General features: G+C 39.7%; 1 protein-coding gene across 5 annotated transcripts in view; it reads right to left on the bottom strand.

The window, feature by feature from the left end:
* The window catches only part of MDM1 (Mdm1 nuclear protein), a 38,873-nt gene extending 30,596 nt beyond the window's left edge, over positions 1–8,277 (bottom strand). The window contains exons 1-3 of one of the 5 annotated variants that reach the window (XM_081958275.1): positions 8,049–8,277; positions 2,737–2,851; positions 877–1,241 (exon numbers count right to left, since the gene is read on the bottom strand). In XM_081958275.1, coding sequence (XP_081814401.1) covers positions 877–1,241; positions 2,737–2,851; positions 8,049–8,066 — 498 coding nt within the window. In that variant the 5' untranslated portion in view covers positions 8,067–8,277. Of the gene's footprint in view, positions 1–876; positions 1,242–2,736; positions 2,852–7,680; positions 7,899–8,048 lie in introns of those variants that run through there. The other 4 variants (XM_081958278.1, XM_081958277.1, XM_081958276.1 and 1 more) reach the window with 4 other exon arrangements.
* Positions 8,278–12,470: the final 4,193 nt, after the last annotated feature.

Genomic DNA, 12,470 nt, shown 5'->3' with positions numbered 1-12,470 from the left:
ACTTATGATGGTTGCAGCTTTCCCATGGTCACGTGATTTACATTCGGATGCTTGTCAACTGATTCACATTTATGACAGTTGCAGTGTCCCAGAGTCACATGATTACCTTTTGCAACCTTCTGACAAGCTGAGTCAATGGGGAAGCCAGATTCACTTAACAACTGTGGTACTAGTTTAACAACTGCAGTGATTCACAATAAATGCGGCAAGAAAAGTCATAAAATGGGGCAAAACTCACTTAACAAATTTCTCATTTACAACATACATTTTGGGCTCAACTGTGGTCATATATGTAAACAATTATTTTAAATACTGTGTCAACATTAGCTTTCTGGACTGCTTTTCTATTATGTTTTTCCTTTTGGCTAATTTATATTGCTTATGTGGGAGTTTAGGGAAAATCTATTAAATCTGTATGACTAAATTCTTAGCGAAAAATTATAGGGCAACATTACAATTTTCTTCATATTTCTTTCTTGGATTTTTTCTTATGTTAATTCTTTAATCACATGTTTTTTATATTGACCTGATATTTTAGCCATCCTTCTGTAAATATTTTAGCCATCCTTCTTTTTCAAAGCCCTCAAGGGGATTGCTTGCTTTATCCTTTGTTAGAATCCAAAGATTCTTGCACTCTTCCTAGTGTAATGATTACTTTTCCTAAACTGAGCATTTTTCAGATGTGTAGACTCTGATTTCCAGAACTTTCAGCAATTGCCATTTTGGCTGTCTGGAAATTCTGCAAAATAAAGTTCAAGAATATGGAATGCACCCAGGCAGGGAAATTTGTATTGTGCATATTAATAAAGTTACAATGAATTATTTCTGAGCTTTAACTCACAACATCAAATCAAACTTTTTTTTTGTACTTCCTACCCCATGATCTGTTTTTCCTAATTCTTTTTTGGTAGATGCTAATACTTTATTTTCATGCACTGGAGTTTGGGGCACTGACTTCTTGTTTCTTCTAAGTGCTTCAGTTGATTCAGGTCCAGATCCTGCAGAGTTGAGATGCAGTTTTTCAGGAACCCTCGGTGCATCCAATGTCTCAATTGGGTCCTTATTCAGTTCAACATCCTTGCTGTCAGTTTTGTGCAATTCGACTGGCTCACTGACTTCCAATTCTGATAACGCATCTTTCTGCAAGCCATTACCTCCATTCCATTGAAAAGATTTTGAAATTTGTGTGTCATAATAAGGCACTCGTCTCTTGGAAATAAAATTTGGTTCTCTTGTGATCCCTGTAATACAAGTAATATCAAATACTCTGAAATTTTTTAAAAAGAACGTGAGCACCACTCTATTTCTTTTGTACGCATGCAGAAGAGAAAAATATAAACAAACATTTCATCACAGAAATGCTTCTTTTAGTTTGAGTAACACCTAGGAGTATATTAACCTTCACTCTTACTACTTTTTATTGCCAAATACATATCAAACAATGAAGAATAATTAATTCATTTGCCCAAACATTTAAGTATATTCTCTTTCGGTCTTAACAGGAACCAAATTAATTTAGTATCTAATATTGTTGTGTTTTAATAATATCTAATGTATTTAATGGTATCTTATGAACCCAAACTATGAAACTGTGTTTAGCCCTGTTGCATGATAAAATTTATTTGATGAAGTCTGGATAATCACTGTGTTTCCCTGAAAATACGACATGTCCTGAAAATAAATCCATGCCATATTTTTGGGTGGGCAAAAATATAAGCTCTCCCTCGAAAATAAGCCCTTTGGCTAACCCCCCCCCCTCCAGCCAGGCAGAGCGCTACTCACAGACCTAGCGGTATCCTAAAGGCACCAAGCTGCAGGAGCCGGGGGGAGGCAAAGGCGCTAGTGGGCTAGGTCGGTGAATTGTGCTGTGCCCAGCTGGAGAGGTGGGTAGCCAGGCAGCTGCTCTCTTGCAAGCGGACTCCCGAAGACCTGGGCACAGCCTCAGGGGCAACCAGCTGTGTTGCGCTGTGGCAGCAGCGCAACACAGCAGCCATGAGGTGGCCACCCTCACGAACAGCAACCCGGTAACCCCCCTTTCCAGCCATGCAGAGTGCCATTCACTGACCTAAGGGCACCAAGCTGTGTGAGCGCCTGTTCCCCACTCTCCCCAGCTTGGCGCTTTCGGGACACCCCTAGGTCAGTGAATGGCACTCTGCACGGCTGGAGAGGGGGGTTGCACGAGTGCCTGTTCTGCCCTCTGCGTGCACAAGGCCTCACCATGGCCCAGCTCTCCCTGCAGGGCCAGGGCACTGCGACCGCCGCTGCTGCCATCCCAGCATGGCTTCTTCCTTGGCTTCCAAACCCCGGAGGTTGGCTGCCAAGTCTTCCGGCAGTGGCCGCTCTGGGAGTGTGCTGTATGGTTGTGGGCTGGCTGCCGGAGGAGTGTCAGTGAATGGCAATCTGAATGGCTAGAAAGGGGGAATACCGGGTGGCTGCTTGTGAGCGTGGTCACCTCACGGCTGCTGTGTTGTGCTGCTGTGACAGCGAAACACAGCAGTTCGCCCCTGAAGCTGTGCCCAGCTCTTCAGGAGCCCTCTCGCAAGAGAGCAGCTATCCGGCAACTCCAAAACAATAAGCCTCAGCCCTGATAATAAGGCCCAAGCCATATTGTGGGAGTCAAAAGAAAATAAGACCCTGTCTTATTTACGGGAAAACACAGTAATATGTAGAAAGCAGTAACTATTGCAAGTATCTCTTATACAAGAAATACATCACAAAATATTGAATTTGTCTTACCAAACTCATCTGATCGAAGGCCAGCCCATCGGCACTTTTGTTCATGTGTAGAATTGCAGAGTCTAGGCTGTTCTGACTGCTTCCATTTGAAGTTTCTTTTGTACTCACTTAATCCCTACAATGATATAAAATGCGAAATAGTAATTTTATGCCTTATTTCTTCCAAACTAAATAAAGTCACAACCTGGAAGAATTGATGTAAGCATTTTTACTTGATATCAAAGGTCAAATAATATTTCATAACAGTAGAAAATAAAGACGAAAGATTTCGCCAACAGGTTTTCCTATTTATATTTGATTCTACCTGAATCCACTATCATACATTTGCATAAACTTGGTTACATTCACATTTGTAGTATGCCTATCTTATTTCCTTAAGCATTTTATTATGTATAAGCAGTTCCTTCATATAGAAACGAAACAAAACTTATTAAATTTCTACTTCAGAATACTTAACCATCAGAATCTAACTTCACATCATATTTGAGATTATATAGGTACTTCTTGATTCACAATCACAATTGGGACCAGAATTTCTGTCATTGTTACTAGTCATAAGTTGAGTTGACCTGATTTTACAACAATATTACAAAGTCATTAAGCAAATCATGTCATCATTAATCAAATCCAGTTATACCAAGTCATTTTTGCCAAAAATTGGCAAAACAAATGGTTGCAAATTGTGACCAGGATTACAGGATGCTGAAAATGATCAAAAATGAAATCCTGTTGCTAAGTGTTCAGGTTGCAATCACATGACAATAAGAGTAGTGAGATGGTCATAAATGCAAAGTACAGGTCATCAATCACTTTGCCTGGGGCTGCTGTTATTTCAAAAGATTGATAAACAGTCATATGTTGGGATTTTAAAGCAACTAGCTTTCTTTAAAGAATCTGGATGGGTAAGTCCTTTTGTTATAACTGTTCTATTAGTTTACAATTGAAGGGAATTATAAACATTCAATAAGTTATTGTTTAATAATTAAGGGCTATAGTACATAGAACAAAAAATCAATCCACACATGATGTTCTACATGGCACATTATCTGTCAGAAGCCCTGTCTCTGCAAGTGTAGCAATTTGCTTAGAGGAGAATAATACTCTTAAAAACATGATGCTGCATTTATAATGTAAACATCACAGTGAGGCTAGCAACTGTAAATATGGTATATACTTTGTCCAATTTATAAGGCAACAATAATTCATTATGGAAATAGACTGAAGCTGGTTAATTTTCCAAGACTTAAACTTAATTTTAAAAGCAGTTTGAAATTCTGTTCAGCCTCCGAGCACAAGGTATTTTCATGTCATGAAATATTTTTTGCACATAATAGGTAATTTCATCTGCAGGATGCCACATATTAATAAAGAGAGACTATTAGAAAATGTGTTTCATACCACATTTAATAGTTAGGTACTCTTTTATGTAATACTATACAAGATATTTGGGCAGTGAACAAGCCAGTCTCTCCTTTGATTTTTCTTATTATTTTCTTACTTTCCCTCTCTTTAACAATTAACTCCTCTCAAATGTCTTATATCGGAAGCCAATGGTGAAGCTCAGGTTTTATAAGGCAGTTTGATTATTCTTCACAAATTCAGATATAACATTATGCTCTTTAATTAACAAGCCATAATTTTTAAGAATACTTCTTGAGAACTTTTCTGTAGGTGGTTTAATATTCCACATTAATGTTCTTTAAGTAATATTTTATTTCTTACAGGAGAATAAAGGTTGAGCGAGCAAAACTCTATTAAACAGGAGGAGGGAGGAAGGATTGCATTTCTATACAGGATATAAAGTGGATTTCCTTTCTTTCATAACTAAATTCGTTTCAGTGCTTAATTGGTTCCACAAGAAAAATGCAAATTAATGCTCTACTCTTGACCACTCACCTCCATTGAATAAAAGAGTGAAACAAATGGAATGATAACACAAATATTGACTTTTCTTTTTGTATATATAAAGTACTTTATAGGTTTAGGGCTGGGTTAGGATAATTACAAGACAGTATTCCAAACTGAAAGAGTATAACTTGAACTATTAAAGAAAATTAAAATCCAAATCTCCAAGATCCAAATTTTGGCATGGTATTTTTGAAAGAAGCTGTTTTTGAAGGACTACATATTGTTTTAGAGGTATGAGTAGTATTTCAAGGTTTCAAAGTCTCAACTTTTAAATATTTCATTCCAAAGTCATTCCAAATTTATCAGTTGTATTGCACCATTGAAATAGACTATTTCAACTGTGAAATAAGGGTTGGAGAGGTCTGTTGAGATGTTAGATCACTTCTTATAAAGTTGGAATGAACTTCTAATGAGGCTGAGAAACAGTATCTGGGTTCAGCACAGATAACCCTCACTTACCGACTGCCTTGTTTAGCAACAGTTTGCATTTACCAGTTTTAAAAAGATCCAGCCTGGTAACCAGTCCCTGCATTTACAACTGGCACATCCCACATTCATGTGATCATCATTTGGCCACTTCACAATCAACATGCATTTATAACTACTAGTGTCCTGTAGTCATGCAATTACCATTTTGCATGCTTCCCAACAGGGCTTGCAACAAACAGTTAATATGAGAACAGAGAAGCAAACCAGTCATATGATGTAGTTTAATTAGTATGATTTGGGATGGTCATTAAACATTGACTCACTTACTGGCCAAATGGAAATGACATAAGTCTGTCAGAACTCATATGATCTTCTGCTTAACAACGAAGCTGCTGGATCCAGTTGTCATTGCTAAACGAGGACTACCTATATGCTTCAACTTCTATGTTTTATACACCTACTGTCATGGATAAAATTCTACTGTGTAACAATAAATCTGAAACCTGCTATCTTACAGATGTATCTGCAGATCAAATAAAAATGGATCAATAACAGAAGGAAAAAATAAATTAAAAGGCACAAAATGTTTGTATAAGCTATGTGCAAGTGCCATGTAATTTTTATTGCTTATGAAAGTATTAAAATAAATTAATACCGTGTTTCCCCGAAAATGTGACATGTCCTGAAACTAAGGCCATGCCACACTTTTTGGGTGGGCAACAATATAACCCTCCCCCCAAAATAAGCCCATGGACAATCTGCCCCCTCCGGCCAGGCAGAGCACCACTCGCCGACCTAGCGGTATCCCGAAGGCACCAATCCGCAGGAACAAGGTGGGGGGCAAAGGGGCTGGCGTTGCTTGGCGCCTTCAGAATATGGTTAGGTCGGTCAGTGGCGCTGTGCCCAACTGGAGAGGGGGGTTACCGGGTGGCTGCACTCTTGCGAACGGGCTCCCGAAGAGCTGGACACAGCCTCAGGGTCGAACGGCTGTGTTGCGCTGTTGCAGCAGCACGACAGCAGCCATGAGGTGACCACGCTCATGAGCAGCTGCCCAGCAACCCCCCTTTCCAGCCGGGCACAGTGCCATTCACTGACCTAGAGGTATTGCCAAGCCACGGGAGCACCTTTTCGCCACCCTCCAGCTCCCATGGCTCGGTGCCTTCGGAATGCCCCTAGTTCAGTGAATAGGGCTCTGCATGGCTGGGGAGGGGGGGGTTGTGGCAGCGGCTTTTCTGCTCCCCGCTCGCACAACTCCCAGGCTCACGATGCCCTTGCCTAACTCTCCCTGCAGAGCCGGGCATCTCCGTTGCCGCCCGCCACATGGCTTTTTCTTCCAAAGCACGGAGGTAGGATGCTTAGTCTTCCAGCAGTTGCTGCTCAGGGAGTACACTCTACCGGCAGCCAGCCTACAACCATAGAAGGTACTCCCAGAGCGGCAACTGCCGGAAGACTCGGCATCCTACCTCTGTGCTTTGGAAGAAAAAGTCATGCAGCATGCGGCGGCAGCAGCAGAGATGCCCTGGCTCTGCAGGGAGAGTTAGGCAAGGGCATCATGAGCCTGGGAGTCGCGCAGGCAGGGAGCAGAAAAGCCGCTGCCACAATCCCCCCTCTCAAGCCACGCAGAGTCCCATTCACTGACCTAGGGGCATCCCGAAGGCGCCGAGCCATGGGAGCCGGAGGGCGACAAACAGGTGCTCCCGTGGCTTGGCAATACCCCTAGGTCAGTGAATGGCGCTGTGCCCGGCTGGAAAGGGGGGTTGCCGGACGGCTGCTCGTGAGCGTGGTCACCTCATGGCTGCTGTGTTGCTGCTACGACAGAGCAACACAGCCGTTCGACCTTGAGGCTGTGCCCGGCTCTTTGGGAGCCCACTCGCAAGAGAGTAGCCTCCCAGCAACCCAAAACAATAAGCCCTCCCTTGATAATAAGGCCCAAGCTATATTTTGTGGGTCAAAAGAAAATAAGACCCTGTCTTATTTTCGGAGAAACACAGTATTCATATATATTTCAAATGCCTTGAAAATTATGTGTCTACTTTCTTAAAAGCCACTTAGCTTTCTCTTTATTTTACACTTCAGTAGCTTTTGTCTGATCTACTGCAAAGTGAATTATATATATTTTTTAATCTTTATCACTCACAATGGTTGCTCTATCATCCTTATTTCCACAAACTTCGGACATCATGTCATATTCAATTCATCACCTCTAAACTCAAAGCAAAGAATCCAAATAAGCACTTCCCACAGCTCAACTCATCTCATCCCACAAATATCCAAGAGGTTTTCTACTACATTCTTGGGATGTTCCAATTTATTTCAGTAACACACTGGGATCGACCATAATATATCATGCCCAAGATGCAAAGATAGTCATCTTCTAAATCGTACAATTGAATTATACTAACCTTGCTTTAATCTAGCATTCCCACCTTTTCCTCTAGCAGGTTCCAATTATGTTAAATGTATTAACGGCATTAGGCTAATTTATTATATTACAGTTATTTCCATTTGAACCCAAGCAGAGCAGACAATGGAGTTTCCCGACGTCGTACAGCTTTTAACACCTGAATAAGGTCCCTGAATAAGGAGAGACTCAGCCTTAAGACTTACCACCGATCCTAGTTTCCCATGCCAGCTCATTCCCGTTGGTAACCACATGCTAACTAACTCAGATAGGCTCACTGCCTTCCTATCCTGGGCCCTCTTAGGATGGGCTTGGAGAAGGGTCAACGAGACAACCAGCAGCCGCCGACCCGGATTATTTGCTGGTGGAGAGGGAACGAATCCCCGAAGCGACGACAATGGGCGCTTCTCTTGAAACGACCAATAAAGCAACGGCCAATACCAAGTATGCGCGAGGGGAGGAGAGAAGAGATCAAGAACGGAAGCCGAGGGCTTCTTCTGGCTTAAAATTTCTGAGCAAAAGAGGGGAGAAGCCTCTCGCTGAGGACACGACGGCAGCGGCAGCCCACTCTCACCTTCCAGTGTACAGGCATGACTCTTCGCCTGGCTGGAACGAGACGTGGGCAGCGAAAACGTGCAAGTCTTCTACAGGGAGAACAGAGGGCAGTTGCGTTGGAAGCAGAGGAGGACGCAACAGCCGTAAACACTGGCGTTTCCTTGACAAAAAGCCCCGCGGCCTCCTTGGCTCCGGGCCTCGGACGCCTGCGCGAGAAGCCACCAATCAGAGCTTGCACGCGCGTTTGCCTTCGCCGCTCCTCTGGCTCTGCCCTTTCCAACTGCCGGCGGGTCTGCCGAGCGGGAGTGCTGGCTTTGTTAGTGGAGGAAGGGTAGTCGTGCGTCCGGGGCGGAGGCGGGGTTTGTTATTGTTATTGATCTTGGAGAGATCTCTCTAATCGTATTTTATTCCTCCTCTAAGGTGGTTGTAATCGCTGTAGGATAAGGTGGGTTTATGTTTATATTCAGAGTCGTGTCCAAATAAATAATGGTGAATGGGAGGATCTTACGATACTTACCCCCCCGTCAGATTGTTGAGATAAAATGAGGCGGAGATGAGCGTGTAATGAGTGTGTAATTAATACCGCTTCCCTTCCACGTTGCTTAGTTGTAAACGGAAAGAGATGCGAGTGAGGATTAGCAGATATCTCTTGAGGCAAAGGAGGATTTGGAGAATTGGAAAGGAGGACGAATGGGGGTAAAGCAGGACACACCAACTGCTTAAACTCTTGGCATCTGCAACAAAATACATGTAAAACAGAAGAAAATGTATTTAGGCCTATATGTGTATAAAATCACTTTTTCCAGAAAACGGGTTTTTTGACTGCTGAATCTTTCTAGTATATTTTTATTTTCAAGAACATGCTAGTGATAGTAAAAAATCCAGGAAAACATGCTTTTCTTCACCCTAGAAACATGAGTATAATAGATATGAAAGGTGCAGATTGAAAGAAAAAGGGGCTAGAATCAGGAAATAATGTAAATCTAGGCTGTGAATCTCAATAGACAAGGAAAAGAAACAAATAATTTATACAATGACACATACATAAATGTTTAATGGCTACTGTTGTTAAAATAGTACCAGACAATATTTGATTTTAAGGCTGGGGAGGGAGAACATGTCCTCCTTTTGCCAAATGTCTGATAACCCTTTCAGATGTAAAGTCTATACAGGTCTCAAATTACAACAATTCATTCAGCAACCAAAGTTACAACAGCACCAGAAAAACTTGAGTTATGACTAGTTTTCATGCTTAAAACAGTTGCAACATCCCCATGGTCACATGATAAAAATTCAGATTTGGTAACTGGCATGTAATTATGATGATTGTGGTGTCCCAGAGTCATGTTATCACCTTTTGCAATGTTCTGACAAGGAAAATCAATGGAGAAGCCAGATTCACATAACTCTGTAAGTAACTGCAATGATTCATTTAACAACTGTCAGAAATATAATTTGAGGTTCCAATCTGACTTAGCAATTGTGGTCCATGTGCAACTCTTCTGAGAGGCAAATATAAATATAGCTTGTATTTGTGCATTCTTATTTAAAGGTAACAAGCTGTTTTATTTAAATACCTCTTTTTAGTTTCAAATTGCTGAAACTTCATGTAGTTTATCTGTACAAAATCATATGACATAAATGGTTGCAAAATGGTAGATATGTTCTTATGCTACACCAAACCTCAATCTGTCCAACTACATTTTAGCTTAACATATTGTGGGAACCAACGCATGTTTTTAATGTATGGTTCAATTTGTAACAGAAAGTCAAAAAATTGAATTGTGAAAACACTGGTTAAATTAATCCTAGGAAAGTCCTGTCAACATAGCCTGTTGTCTGATCCTCTTCATATTTCCTCCCAAGTTTGTCTCATCAGTTAAAGGGAATTTAAATCTACATATCAAAAGCATAGGAATAAATTCCAGCTAGGAACAAAGAATTGTTCAAAAAGAGTAATATATATTATAAATTTTAGTCAATTCTGGTGACTTCCTTTCAGCATATTCTTTCAGAAGCAGTCTCATTTTTAATAAGAAGGGTTAAATTTACTATATAGTAACGTTCTGTAGAGAAGAGCTGCTAGTTGGCTGTATTTCAAATTACTGAGCAGATGTAAAATTAAGCATAAAATAGCTGGTGTGCTACTTATGCTAATGATTACTTTTGGAATTGTGCAAAATAGCAGCTGTTCTTTAAGAATGTAGGCAATTTGTAGATGTAAGCATACAATCATTGCTGTGGCCAGAGGCTCAGGTTATTAAATTGCATTATTGTGCAACCCTGCATGTTCTTCATGTAATAACAAAATGCCTTATAATGAAATTATATTGTTGAAAATGACAAATTTAAATAATAAAATCCAAGGTTACCAAAATACAGGTCTGTGTATTAATAGGTTAATAATATGCACAGTTTTTGGTTTATGTATATGAAATCATTGTAATAAAAGGGAAAGGGAAGATATCATGAAAGAATTTATTAACTATCTATACACTACTAAAATTTTCTTTCCTGTAACTTTTAATTGAGTGAAATGGTGTACCAGTAGGACAAAACATTTTGAACCAAGATAATGTCAAATGGACTAATATAAAAATGCATTCAATATCTAGGATTCATGATTCCTGTGGAATTGAAATTTGGCAAATGTTATGACATAAAAATTATCATAAAACAATTCCCAGGCTGATGTTTGACTGTACTATATAGCTCAATATGGGCTATTTTCAAAGCAAATACATATCTGAATATATCCCAACTTTTCCAGTGAAGACAGTACACTAAAAACTCTCATTGTTGAAGGAAATTAGCTAAGAAACAATTCTGAAAGGATGATCCAATGGGCCATTGACTGTGTAGTTCCCTAATATAACCATATAACTATAAAAATAACTATATAACTATAACTAAAGAGGTAGTAGTTGGGCTTATACTAGCATGGTGCCATGTATGTCTTAAGGACTCATATTGTAGCAACTTATGCTTTATTTCCTTACAAGGTGAAACTTTTGATCGATAAACTTGCATTCCCTCTTTTAAATTAAATATTTCATAATTTCCCAATTTAAATCAGCATCAAGAGCAAACTATTAAGTGTTGCCAGTAGGTGGCAGAGTAAACTAGATTGAGCTTAATGTGTATTATTTAACAATAATAAACATTGTTCTGTGTCAATTTCTAAAACTGATTTAGAACCAGTGAAAAACATACTGCTCCAAGTTACAATACATTAAGATGCCTATTAAATCTAAAGTTATTTTAGCAAAGCCATTGCAGTCTATTAGCTATGCATTTATTTATGCCTCAACTTGAATACTTTCTGAAAGTATAGTTTTCCTTTTATGTTATGAGAACTCTCATTGTCCTTGAGATGTTTTATATAGTTGGTGCAGAGGTGGGTTCCAAATTCCATCGCAACCGTGATGGATGGGGCCGGGCATCCACCACGTGCGTGCATGCTCACCTCACAACTTCTGGGCTTCCATCTGCCACAGAATGTCCAGTAAGTATTATTATTTTTCAGCTGCAGAAGCCCATGATTGCAAAACTGCCAATAGTTTACCATTTTACCATGACAACTCACACACAACTTGAATGTTTCCATTCTTTTTAAATTCAAAAGACTGAAGCCTTCCTGCCTTCCTTCCTTTTTTTGTTCTCCCATTTATCAGTTGAAAAGAAAGCTGATTCCATATCATATGCATTTCAATATTCAACTGACAATTGCCAGTTAGTTTCAAATTGCTTTGGAAATATTGGGAAATGAAACTTTCGGTGATGTGGTAGTGTCGGAAGTACATTGTGTCAAATAGATAAATTGTGGTTTGTTCAGTACAGTATTTTGGAGGATTATCATAAATATTTGAACTCACTGCTATCTGGGATTCCTCACTTTCACCCATTTAAGTGCATTATCCATTCTAGTTTTTTCATCTGAATTTTAAATTTTAACTATGTTAAGTATGGTAGTATACATTTTGCCAGTTTTCCTATTAGCAGCGTTCTTAGGTGTTGCTAGGTTTTTATTCTAAATTGCAAAAATTGTATGTCATAAAGTTTGTTTCCATAATAATCATGCTTCACTTTGAGAAACCGTTTAAATTGAAAAGTGGAAAATATTTCTCCGAATAAATAAAATAAGCTTCAGTTCTAGAAATAGATAATCTTTCTAAAAATTGGTTCCTTAATGGCACGAGATGATGATGGTGGTGATGATTTTTATCTGAGGAAACTATGGTTCTCTGTCAAAATACTTTATAGTGTAGTAGTAAAACATACTGCACTAGGAGCACTTTTGGGAAAGAAATGGCAAAATGGAAACAAATGTAGTGGAATGAAGAGCTGGCAAATAGACAAGCTTTGTAATTCTCTGGACAAAGTGGGGACTTGAGATCATCTGCAAGTGCTCCAGACAGTTGCTTTGTGCAAGAAGACTGCC

Source organism: Natrix helvetica (genome assembly GCF_964273705.1).
Source record: "Natrix helvetica genome assembly, chromosome: 6".
In the NCBI taxonomy this organism is placed as follows: Eukaryota; Metazoa; Chordata; class Lepidosauria; order Squamata; family Natricidae; genus Natrix; species Natrix helvetica.
The sequence above is the reverse complement of the archived record's forward strand: the minus strand, read 5'-3'. Positions and strand labels throughout refer to the sequence as shown.